Here is a 13,333-nt window from a genome sequence, read left to right on the forward strand (position 1 = left end):
ATTGTTTTACCTGTGCTTCTTTACACAAAGGGATCTCACGCGGAGTGTTGGGCCTTACACATGCAACATATAATTATTTTAAAGATATGTAGCAAAACCTGCTTTTTTATTTTTTCAAAACAGAGCTCTTCATAGTTGTGGCGGGTGTTTACACAGGGAGGGTTCTTTAGAGGTGTGTCCATGAATACAAAAGATCAGACGTAATTTTGGTCATGTCCTTCTCTGTCCAGGATGACAATCTTACCGCCTACTGAGAAGTTGAAGGTGGTGCTGCAAAAGATCAGCGCCTTCCACCAGCAGTTCACTAACGAGTTTTCTTAACCGTTAACCGGCACAACGCTCGCTTCTGTAAAAGTGCCTTTTAATATGAAATTAGCGACTTTTTAACCGCATGTTTTTTAAAGCATGGCATGTGATGATTCAGTGAATGACGCACTTTGCTGGCCATATTTTAGTACCAATCTAACCGTCCTACTTACTAACGCTGCTATAAAAGCTCATACAGATGACTCAGATGATGTGAATATTGTGCTAATATTCATTCTTGTCAGCAATTCAACTTTAAATGCTGTTCTAATTTTGATGATCATGCCTTAGGATAAGTTGATTGGCAACACTATATCGTCCCTAGTGTGTGAATGTTGTCCATCTGTGTTGGCGCTGCGATGAGGTGTGTACCCCGCCTTCCGCCCGAATGCAGCTGAGATAGGCTCCAGCAGCCCCTGCTACCCCAAAAAAGGGACAAGCAGTAGAAAATGGATGGATGCCTTAGTTTTTGAAAAACACAACTTTTGAGATTTTCATAAGCTGTAAGCCATAATAATCAAAAGGCTGTAATTAACTGGAGTTGCATGATGTCAGTCATGCCATATTAGTTTCAACTTGTAAATGTAATTGCTGGAGTAAAACCTTTTTTTCACAATATTCAAATGTTGGGTTTCACATGTATCCATCTGCCTGCTAATAGGCGAAGTACACAGACACCTCTTTAGTCAAACACAGCTGGTTGACTCCAACTTATAAAATAATGTTAAGCACTTTAAATTTTGCCATTAAAAAGCATAAATGTTCAATATTTTAAGTGTGAAAGTTCAACCTTTTAATGCCAGGAGGTAATAACAGGTTTGAGTTTAAAGAGCATTACTGTCACCTACTGGCACTTCATGGTATTGCTTGCATTGATGCTGTTTATTGCACTTTCCCATCAGTGACATCACCTTAACAAATCAAAGGAAAACACTTAACACACTGACCTTCAGTCCCACAAAATGGACCGTACTGTACTAACATTTGTTTTGACGGCCATAGTTTTTATCCAGATATGGACTTTAGGTTTCAACTGTAGAAAAATGTAATGACCAGACTGTTTTATGTTGCCAATGAAAGTTTTCTAAAATGTGAATAAAGCACTTCATGAAATATCCCACAATATGAGTCACAATAGAGTGTTGGCCCACAGAGCCCTCATTTTGTTTTATTTAAAAACCATCACAGCTCACATGCTTTTTGGAAGCACAAAGTAGGATATCTCTTCTTGGAATGAACGCAAACTAAAACTGTTGAACTCTGTCATCGTCAGTAACTAAATCTTTTTATGCTTGATTGCTTCCCTTCACTTTCTCAGACTCTTCCCAAGCCCAGTTTAAGTTCTTTAGTGCCAGTGGGTTTTTTTTTTTTTCAAAGCTCATCTCGTTTGTGTGACAACATTGTCGCGTGCTCTTCCACAAACTTACTAAAGCCATCTACAGTCCTGTCCCCTCCTTCGAATTTGATCGGCTTATGTTTGCTGTTGCTGGGAGCAAAGTATATTGTAGGGAATCCTTCCACTTTGTAGTTGTCGTCCAGCACGTCGTTGGCGGTGGAGTCCATCTTGGCGATCACCAGGTTCTTCTCACTCTTATACTTCTTGCCTAGGGCCAAGTAATCAGGCTCTAGTTTTTTACAGTGTCCACACCAAGGAGCGTAAAACTCAATGAGGACGTCTTTTTCGGTATCCAAGACAATATCCTCAAAAGTTTTCCCCACTACAACCTTTACTGGGCCTTTGTTGTTCTTTGGCACTGGTTGGGACTTAATGACAGGCTTCAGCTTTCCTGTGGATGATCATACACCTGGTTACATTGGAGTTCTTATATCATCTATACTTGCATTGCTTCAAAACTTGGGTTTGATATTCATTTCGTACGTGCATATATATATTTAAAATATGGTTAATCACATATTTACCGTTTTACATTTCAACGTGGCCGAAAAGGAGTAGAAAGAGGCAGAATATATTTAATCGTATCCATTTGTTACTTAGAAATTAACACATTTTTTCAATTCCTGTACTCAATCTATAAACAAACAATAAGTTAACAATTCAATAGTTTTCATTCAAAGAATGTAATTCATATAATTTGCTGACTATGTAATAGATCATTGGGTCTTATCTATTAATTTCAAGCTGTGTATGAGGATTTTTAAAAACAAGCAATCACTATTTACTCAAATTGCCAACTAAAAGTTTGTACACTTTGAAAAAACAATTTACTGTGTAAGGGATTTAATTTGAAGCGCTATTACAGCTCAAATATTTCTAAAAAAGTACATGTGTTCGCAAAAAAAGCATTTAATCATTTCTATTACAAGTTTAAAATAGTTATAGTAAATTAGTTTGAATACATTAGATAAGACTTTATATAAATTACCCAAACAAATTGAATAATTTCTATTTAGTATAATTATGAAATTATTTCTAAATTACACCCAAAATATTGTTTATGTACTACATGAAATGATTTATAAATTATATAAAAATCTTAGTTAATAATGGTAATACTTAGATATTTAAAATTCCTTGTATTTGACGAAGTCGCTATTCTTACAAGCGTAACAAAAATTGACTACATTGTTAAATATTGAGAAAACAATGGCAAAAAAAAAATAATGCACGTGTGTATGGCTGGCAAAATTAAATTATAGCGATGCAATTATACACGTGAGTAATCACAAAAAAATAATCGCAATAATCATGTATTACATGCAGATTAATCACCATATTTCGTTAGACCGCACATGCTCCTTTACCTTAACCGCGGATGGTTACCTGAAGTATGGCACGGGTTGTCAGTGATCAAATCAGTGCAATATTTGCAAATTTCACTACAAAATAAACCTCAACAGTACATTAGACAAGTGTGTTTTGTACAAATAGAGTATTGAAATGTAGTTGGGTTTTTTTAAAAGAATGACACATTCTGACAATAAAATTGCTGTTGTGTCAAAATATTGGGATGTTTTTAAAAACATTTAAATTGGCGAGCAAGTAATTTAATACGAATAATGAAAATTAAAATGTGATTAATCTGATTTTTAAAAAATGACATGTTGAAATAAAAAATAAAAAAATGGTAATACCATATACCAGGGGTCTCAAACTCAATTTACCTTGCGGCCACTGAATGCAGAAACTGGGTAAGGCAGGGCCGCAAGAAAAGATTTCTTCAAAAAATCCAACATGCACTTTATAATGAATTCACATTATATGAATGGTTTTCCCGCCCTAGCAACATACTTGCCAACTCTCGCGATCTTTCCGGGAAACACCCGAATATCACTGCCCCTCCCGACAATCTCCCGAGGCAATTATTCTCCCAATTTTCACCCAAACAACGTTAAGGGTGTGCCGTGATGGCACTACCTTTAGCGTCCTCTTCAACTTGTCTATTCGTCCGCTCATCCACCATACACAAAGTGTGCCAGCCCAGTCACATATTGTATGAAGCTTCTGCAGACCCACGAAAGTGACTGCAAGACATACTTGATCAACAGCCATACAGGTCACACTGAGGGTGGCCGTATAAATAACTTTATCACGGTTACAAATATGCGCCACACTGTGAACCCACACCAAACAAGCTTGACAAACACATTTTAAAAAAACATCCGCACCGTAACACAACATAAACACAATAGAACAAATACCCAGAATCCAATGCAGCCCTAACTATTCTGGGCTGCGATTGGGTGGTGGGGCCGGGGGGGTGGGGGGTGTATATTGTAGCCCGGAAAAGTTGGGGCTGCATGGGATTCTGGGTATTTGTTCTGTTTTTGTTGTGTTACGGTGCGGATATTCTCCCAAAATGTGTTTGTCAGGTAAAGCACCATTCATATAAAACTTGCGGGCCGCACCAACATTAAATTTTCATATTAAGGTGCGGGCCACAAAATAACGTCTCGCGGGTCGCAATTGGCCCGCGGGCTGCGAGTTTGAGACCTCTGCCATATACTATATAACTAAACCAAACCATCCTTTAAAATGTTGATACATTTGTAAAAAAACATTGAACTCACCCTTTTTAAAAGCCGTGACAAAGTCCCTCAGCACGTCAGCATCCAACTCCTCAGGATCCATGGCAAACTTTTTGCCGCCTTCTGCCAGAATCCCCACGTTGACTTCCTCGCCGCTCTCGCTCAGGCCCAGACTCTTCAGCTCTTCGGCATAGTCTTCCTCGTCAGCGATGGCAAACGTGTACTCTGGGAAGTCATGGGCCACTTCCAGCACCTTGGACCTCCAGAACTGCGTGGCTGTACGAATAAAACTTGTCATGATTGATTGTGCCTGACGAAACCACGCCGACTTTACCTTTCCTGTAGTCGAAGCTAAAATCTACTCCGTAATACACGACCACCAGCGGCCTCTTGGTGTAGCGTTTAGCGTCGTTGCTCGGCTTCCTGTGGCCCACCAGAGGGATGGCGTGCTTTTTGAAGAACTCCTGCACATCAGACACTGATGTAGAGTCCTGGAAAGTATATACACGATTAATTGTACAACTCATTTCATAATAGATGAATTAAAAAAAAGAAATGACCTTGACTGCAAGTGTGCTTAAACTCATTTCATAATAGATGAATTAAAAAAAAAAAATGACCTTGACTGCAAGTGTGCTTGATGCTGGTTCATATTTGGAGCGGAACTTTTCAGGCTGACTGATGATAACATGCCCGGGCGATGCTTTGAGCAGCTTGGCCACCTCGGCACTGAAGGTGTGGCGGAAGGTGAAGTCCTCCCTGAGCGAGTTACCTGCCACACAATTAAGAATCAACACCACCTTCAAAAAAGGTAAATACACACTTCCATAGAGTCCTGCTTACAAGCCTCAATGTAGGTCTCATAAGCCGCATCCTCGCTGGAGAAGACTCCAACGATGACCGCATCGTCACCGTCCTTTAGGAGCTCTTGCACTTGTTTAACAGCCTGGACCTGCTTGGAAGGAGGTCCCGCCTGCTCGTTCATGAAGTCCACAATGCCTGGAGGACGCAAGTCAATTTCTTCAAAAACTATTCATCTTAAAAAGATCGTAGCAGCACAGGCGGCGTACCAAACTTCTCTCTGGGCCCGTTGTAGTCAAACATTTTGCCCCTCCTGAAGATCTTGAGGGTGGGGTAGCCGGAGACCTCGAAGCGGGAGGCAATGTCGTTTTCCACGGTGGCGTCCACCTTGGCCAGAGGGATAGGAGGAGAGCGCTGGCTGAGCTCCTGGGCCGCCTTCTCGTATTCGGGAGCCAGACGCTTACAGTGGCCACACCTGGGGGTAAAATGACGATGGGTAAATTTTGTGCTGCGGACACGACCGCCATGTATCCCAGAGAGCATCAGGGTAGGTTTTGGTTAAGGAAGACAAACAACTGTTTTTAATTCAACTTGTATTTTAAAGATAAATGCTTGGAAGATGCAGCTAATAGGAGTCACCTTTGTAGCCTTCAAAGTAGGGCTGGGCGATATACTCAATATATTACGGGTTTGTCACTGTGCGATATAGAAAATGACTATATCGTGATATTCGAGTGTACGTTGTCACGCAGTTGCTTTTAGCTGCTGCCAGGAGTCGGGAACTTTTTTGGCTAAGAGAGCCATGAAAGCCAAATATTTTAAAATGTATTTCCGTGAGAGCCATATATTTCTTTAACACTGAATACAACTAAATGCATGCATTTTTAAGAAAGACCAACATTTTTAGAGTATGATAAGTCTCTTATTCCTTTTAATGACATCGTTATTCTAAAGCTTACCAATAATAAATAAAATGCTTCTTACCATTAATGCGACTTCTAGTGCTGCATGGTTTTGCTGATGTCTTTGTTGTCTGGTTGATACAGGGTTATTTTTAACACTGATTACCAGCAAAATTATTCAATACTTATCGTGTTAAGCAATGTCAGCTAAGATTTATCTGAGAGCCAGATGAAGTCATCAAAAGAGCCACATCTGGCTCTAGAGCCATAGGTTCCCTACCCCTATCCCTACAAGAGTGCTTACTCCGCACATCAACATCTCCATTCAGTGCCATACCAAAAAAATGCCGACGCAACCGTTTCCACATCAACGCCGTATGAAAGAAATAGTCAACATCATAAGGAGATAACGTCCGCAGGAACCCACCATATAGCGATTTGATTTCCTATTATGCAGCTCATTTTTATTTGACAGTTATTGAAATATCTTGTGACATCATGCACAAAAGTGCACTTGATTTGTTTTAAACTATTTTAGTGGCGTTCTGTACAAAGAGTACACTTAAATTTAGTGTTTTGATATGTCATCGTAGTGACATCATGCACTAATAGCTTGTTTTAAAATGTCTGACAATCTTGCACTTTGTTTTGAAATGACATGAATAAGTGTGCTACTGCTTAATAACTGTTTAATAAATACAGATTCCAACTTCCGCCATCCAAGTCATGTGTCCTTGGGCAAGACACTTAACCCTTGATGGGTCGTGGTTAGCGCCTTGCATGGCAGCTTCAGCCATCAGTGTGAGAATGGGATGTGTAATGTAAAAGTGCTTTGGATATCATTCTAGGTATAGTAAAGCCTTATATAAATACAAACCATTTACCATGTAAAATCGCTAATGCTTATCAGTAGCATGTTCAAAGCAAAGCCATTTTTTAATTTTAGCATCAAGCTCAGGCTTTTTTGGAAAAGTGGAACTTACTTTATTTACATTGGAGCATTTTTTAAATCATTTATTTTGACATCGAGAGGAGCCAGATGAGGTGGTTCGGGCATCTGGTCAGGATGCCACCCGAACGCCCCCTTAGGGAGGTTTTTCAGGCACGTCCGACCAGTAGGAGGCCACGGGAAGACCCAGGACATGTTGGAAAGACTATGTCTGCCGGCTGGCCTGGGAACGCCTCGGGATCCCCAAGGGAGAAGCTGGACTAAATGGCTAGGGAGAGGGAAGTCTGGGCCTCCCTGCTTAGGCTGCTGCCCCCGCGACCCGACCTAGGCTAAGCGAAGGAAGATGGATGGATACTTTGATGGCATTGGCATTTGGCTCAGTCCAAGTGCAAAACAACAAACAAAAACATGGCACCGTTTGAGTTTACGTGAATCGGTGCCTTGTAGGACCGGCGGGATTTGGTCAATGCCAAAAAAGTATCAGTTTTGGTACTCTTAGATTTTTGCTCTCAAAGTCCTGTGTCCCAGAAATTATTCCCTGAGTTTGTAAATAACAAAACAATATTTTGAGAAATTGAATTTAGAAAAAAAAAATAGACCTATTCAGTCTGGTATCAATCATATCAACACCACCAATTTGTGGATCAATCCATCTTCCACTACTGACACACCAACAGTTATAATACAGTCTCTCGAGACTCTTACTTTTTGTTAATAGTTCCTTACTTTCTGTTGAACGCCGTTCCTTCTACACGTCTTAAACTTTACTAAAAAATAATTTGTGCTAAAAGCTAGCTTAGCAGTTGCCTTAGCTATTAGCATGCCTACTCCTCACTTTCTCTCAGTGTGTAACATGTTTTGCCTTGTCTCCCAATGATAATTAAGATACTAAGAACTAGTTTATTTGCAGTAATGAAGGTGACTAGTAACTTAGGGTTTAGGGAGACACATTAGCCGGGGGAATAAAATAAGTTTTAGCCAGAAGAGATCGACGTTTGTGATTGTGATTAATCGACAATGTGGATCACGTACGTAAAGGAAAAAATCAGCCAATACTGAACGATCGGCACATCCCTAGTTATGATTCAACCAATTCCCCTGGGCTTTAGGCCATGTCCACACGAACACGGAATACTTGATAAACCCATCCTTAACTCTGCGTTTAGGTCTCTAGTCGACACGCAAAAGCATACTACGGTCCTTAAAAACGCAATCTCTTACAAGCACTGGCCAAAGTGTATGCGTGTACACAGCACAAACGGAGAGTTGTACTCCTGATGATGTCACGGTTGTACTTTGTCATTTCCAAAGCTCAACAACAGCGGTAGAAAATGGATGGATGGATGGATGGATGGATGGAACAACACACTTTAAGAAAACCTACTGTACATTTGAACGTAGACATTCTTTTATTTTCACTCTACATAGGCAAAAAAAAAGACTCCTCAAAATGAGCTCTGCCACATTCCCACCAGTGACAACATTCAGCTGTTGTGGATACAATTGCTGTCAGACCTCCACCTGATGGGACAACTTTGACAAACAAGACTTTTTGTTCCGTGTCTTAAGAAAGATGCAACATGTTTTCCGTCCTTATTTAGCAACATAATGAAGTTAACTTACGCGTGTTGCTGGCATTTGTGTATAGGAGCCAGGGTATATTCAAACGGGCGATTTATATAGTAAAAAAAAAAAAACCTAGTGGAAGATTGCAGAAGGATTCTCTTCTTTAGACTTTTCTTTTAGCGATGTAGACGACACCCATGAAACCCACAATGCGTCTACTTGGACACATTTGGACAAATGTATGAGTCTGGATTAAACATTCAATTGAGTTGTTTACCATCTGAGCCCAAATCTAAACTTTTCTCGAGTTGCCAAGCCGGGCATATTTCGCACAAGAAATGCTGCTAAAAATGTATGCCGAAACGAGGGAGATCATAGCCACACAATTAGGTAAAGTCACTTACTTGACGCTGACTAAAACCGTACGTGTGTGACAGCCCATTACATTGTCCACTGGGAACTAAAAAGGGCCTGTCTGCACATTTATTTTTTTGTCAGTGTTTGATGAATTTTGTATTATTTGCACAGCTATGTTATTTTACATAGAATAAGTGCCACTGACTGTTTACAGTACAGTTGTCGTTCACTCCAAATTCAGTGAATCTCGCTCTAAAAGGAATATCTTTATATGTTTACTTTCACCGGAAAACAGAGATATATATCGAATTCACGTAAAAATATATCGAGATACTTTTTCGTCCATATCACCCAGCCCTAATGACTAGTATATAAAAAAAAAACATAACAGATGTATAATTCCACCAAGTCAGCTGTGTCTGCTTTCCCAGGCTTCTGATTGAACCAAATGTGCATGACAGCAGGTGTATGAATTTGTGTGGAGATTAACAGTGTTCTTGTGGACATGGCCTTAAATTGGACGAAATAAGCATGACAGCCTGTGTTTACGCGTAGACAGAGATTGTTTGGAAACTATCCGTGTTCATATGGACAAGCTTAGACTCACCAAGGGGCGTAGAACTCTACCAGGATGATGTCGGCATTGTTGACTGTCTCGTCAAAGTTGTCCTTGGTGAGCACCAGCGTGGCCTCGGGAGGCGGCTGCCAGTCAGGTTGAGCGACCTCTTTGACGCGAGCCACAATGGCTGCACAGGACAAACACGTCAGCACTGATCCAACTCTTTTGGGTATTTCAAACAAATACACAAAGTGTCCCTACCTTGTTCTGTCCTGTCGCCATCATAGTCCACTGGTTCGCCTTTTTTCAAGATCTTAATGGTGGGATAACCAGACACGTCAAATCTGCTGGCCACGTCTTTGGCAACTGTGGCATCCACTTTAGCCACCGGGATTGGAGGATCGTTCTCCATTAGGGTCTGTGCAATCTTTTCATATTCTGGAGCAAACTGTTTGCAATGACCACACCTACAAAACAAAGGCACCATCCTATTAAAGGCCTACTGAAAACCACTACTACCGATTATGCAGTCTGATAGTTTATATATCAATGATGAAATATTAACATTGCAACACATGCCAATACGGCCTTTTTAGTTTACTAAATTGCAATTTAAAAATTTCCCGCCAAGTGTCGTGTTGAAAACGTTGCGGTATGATGACTCGTATGATGACGTCTCGGGTTGTAGCGGACATTATTTTCCAGCCCGATCCAAGCTATAAGTAGTCTGCTTTAATCGCATAATTACACAGTATTCTGGACATCTGTGTTGCTGAATCTTTTGCAATTTGTTCAATTAATAATGGAGAAGTCACAGTAGAAAGATGGAGGTGGGAAGCTTTTAGCCTTTAGCCACACAAACACACGGTGTTTCCTTGTTTAAAATTCATGGAGGTGAAACTTTACTATGGATCAGAGCGGTCAAGCGAACATGGATCCCGACTACATGTCCACCGGCAGTTTTCGGTGAGAGAATTGTAGATTAGCGGAGCTCGCGTCCTGCTGCAGCTGTGTGACTTTCCTCAGAGACTCTGGCGTCAACAGACTCTTGACCACACCCCTCCGACTTTAATGTACTATTTAACTCACTAAAACACTAGCAACACAATAAGCAGATAAGGGATTTCCCAGAATTATCCTACTAAATGTGTCTAAAAACACCTGAATCGCAATTGCCTTTTTTAAATTTTCCTTTTCTGGTCCTTCACTCTAAATTTCCTCATCCACGAATCTTTCATCCTCGCTCAAATTAATGTGGAAATTGTCGCTTTCTCGGTCCGAATAGCTCTAGCTGCTGCTGGCTTTGATTCTAAACCATGTGAGGAGCCCTATAACCTGTGACGTCACGCGCACATAGTCTGCTACTTCCGGTACAGGCAAGGCTTTTTTATTAGCGACCAAAAGTTGTGAACTTTATCGTCGATGTTCTCTACTAAATCCTTTCAGCAAAAATATGGCAATATCGTGAAATGATCAAGTATGACACATAGAATGGACCTGCTATCCCCGTTTAAATAAGAAAATCTCATTTCAGTAGGCCTTTAAAAAGAAATTAACACACAAGTTTTAAAAAGATATGAAATGTACCATGGAGCGTAAAACTCAACGAGCACTGTGTCTTTGCCCTCCATGAAGGACTCAAAGTTGGCGTCTGTGAGAACCATCACTCCATTCTCCTCTTTGATTTCTGTGTCGTCATCTTCATCCTCCATGACGTCATCGCTCTCCTCTTCCTCCAACTCGTCGTTTTCCTCTGGAAGCAGTAGGAAAACAAAAAGAAAAAAGGTACTTCCGGTACATCGAGGAAACATGGAATATACACTTTAAAAGCACGAATATCGACACTAATACAGCTCAAAAACTACAATTGATATCAGCACCTATATTGTGGGACTTGTGCTAGCTTTTAGCTAGCTAGCAACTTTTAGTAACACCAACATTCGTCTAACGCAAGTCACCGAAGCTTTTAAACTATTTAAATATTGACTTGTAGTTATTAATCACAAAGCTAATAGTCGTGTTTGTAGTAATGAGGCTCGCACTTACCATCTTCACACCTGCAAATATTAGCAAAGTGTGCAACGCCGAGCAGCACAATTAGCAGCAATGCAATCTTCCTCATTGTCCACAGATGACCGGCTCCTTGCTTAATAACAGCCAATAAACCTACCAATTTAAGCGTCTTTTTGTCATTCAAATCGTTGTGAGCGGGAGCAAATGATTATGTTCAGCTCGGAGCTAATAACCACTCGCGTTAATCACAGCGATCACCACAACAGTCACCACCGCCTTCTTGTCTGCTCCGCAACTTGTCTGACTTGCCACGTTCTGATTGGTCTGAGCACTCGGCTGTCGTCCAATGGGAAGCCGCCACTCAGCGAACGAGGAAGGAACGTTGAAGCTTGTGATTGGTCGGTTTTGTTTGGCGTCCTCATGAATCGAGCTTGTGTTGTAAAGGAAAAGTCTAACATTACAAAGACGTATGCAAAGACAAAGGCTGTTTTTTTTATTATTAAGCTGCATTTTTTAAGATTTGTGGACGTTGACAATGTATAGTCACTACATAATCGGATGTGATCAAGTGCTGCCTGTATTCCTTAATCAGAATCGGCTGTATCGGCCATGTATGTTTGACACAGAAGGCATTAGACTTGGTAAGCTGTACTATATTGTTCAATGTAGACAATAAATCCATCCATTTTCTACCGCTTATTTCCTTCAGGGTCGCGGGGGGCGCTACAGCGCTATCTCAGCTGTATTCGGGCGGAAGGCGGCGTACACCCTGGACAAGTCGCTATCTCATTGCAGGGCCAACACATATAGACAGACAACATTCACACTCACATTCACATACAAGGGACCATTTAGTGTTGCAGGTTGCCCACATATGCGGTCCTCTCCAAGGTTTCTCATAGTCATCATTGTCACCGACGTCCCACTGGGTGTGTTTTCCTTGCCCTTATGTGGGCTCTACCGAAGATGTCGTTGTGGTTTGTGTTGTGGTTTGTGCAGCCCTTTGAGACACTACTGATTTAGGGCTATATAAATAATCATTGATTGATTGATTGATTGATTGAACCTATCCCCAGGTGCATGCTTTTGTCCATACCTGGGCAAATTAAGGCCCGGAGGCCACATGCGACCCGTCATGCTCTTCAATCTGGCCCGCTGGACATTCCAAAATAAACATTTTTAGAGCTATAAGATGGAAAGTGTAGCTGCCCTTAAAATGTGCAGTAATGTTTTATAATGACCGTAAGTCTTGAACTATACAATGTATTTCAGTGGCTGCGATTAGGTGGCGACTTGTTCAGGGTGTACCCCGCCTTCCGCCCGATTGTAGCTGAGATAGGTACCAGCGACCCCTAAGGGAATACGCGGGAGAAAATGGATGGATGGATGGTATTTCAGTGGTTGGAATCTGCGCTTTTGGATGATATACCAGTTACTATGGTAATCTAATTAGTTACTACCACCCAAACGCCTCCCGAGGGAGGTGTTTAGGGCACGTCCGAGTGGCAGGAGGCCACGGGAAAGACCCGGGACACGTTTGGAAGACTATCTCTTCCGGCTGGCCAGGGAACGCCACGGGATCCCTTGGGAGAAGCTGGACCAAGTGGCTGGGGAGAGGGAAGTCTTGGCTTCTCTGCTTAGGCTGCTGACCCCACCTCGGATAAGCGGAAGAAAATGGATGAATGGTAATCTACTTAGTTACTATGGTCATCTAATTAGTTACTATGATAATCTATGTCACAGCAGCTCAGATGAGGCACCAAGCAGTGTGGGCGGGGAGCGTTTCCACAGACGCGGAAGGAGCTTTTCACAACAAAGTTCTAAAGCTTAGTGATGTATCAGATATATCAGAATGTAGGTGGGTTTATTTTGTACCCTTCGCATTCATATTTC

The 13,333-nt window shown here is 41.3% G+C and overlaps 2 protein-coding genes across 2 annotated transcripts in view; one reads left to right on the forward strand and one right to left on the reverse strand.

Annotated features, from left to right (window-relative positions):
- The window catches only part of LOC133569533 (alanine aminotransferase 2-like), a 32,009-nt gene extending 30,580 nt beyond the window's left edge, over window positions 1-1,429 (forward strand). The window contains exon 12 of the mRNA XM_061921943.1: window positions 231-1,429. Within this exon, the coding sequence (XP_061777927.1) occupies window positions 231-321 (91 nt within the window). The 3' untranslated portion in view covers window positions 322-1,429. The remainder of the gene's footprint in view (window positions 1-230) is intronic.
- A 14-nt stretch (window positions 1,430-1,443) lies between these two features.
- On the reverse strand, window positions 1,444-11,748 carry pdia4 (protein disulfide isomerase family A, member 4). The gene is made up of 10 exons (XM_061921942.1): window positions 11,474-11,748; window positions 11,015-11,180; window positions 9,689-9,894; window positions 9,476-9,614; window positions 5,364-5,569; window positions 5,137-5,292; window positions 4,914-5,065; window positions 4,628-4,784; window positions 4,336-4,569; window positions 1,444-2,093 (listed from the first exon to the last, which is right to left on the reverse strand). The coding sequence occupies exons 1-10, from the start codon at window positions 11,547-11,549 to the stop codon at window positions 1,678-1,680; spliced, it is 1,908 nt and encodes a 635-aa protein (XP_061777926.1). The 5' UTR covers window positions 11,550-11,748; the 3' UTR covers window positions 1,444-1,677.
- Window positions 11,749-13,333: the final 1,585 nt, after the last annotated feature.

The sequence above is a fragment of the Nerophis ophidion genome, linkage group LG15 (genome assembly GCF_033978795.1).
Source record: "Nerophis ophidion isolate RoL-2023_Sa linkage group LG15, RoL_Noph_v1.0, whole genome shotgun sequence".
Taxonomy (NCBI): domain Eukaryota; kingdom Metazoa; phylum Chordata; class Actinopteri; order Syngnathiformes; family Syngnathidae; genus Nerophis; species Nerophis ophidion.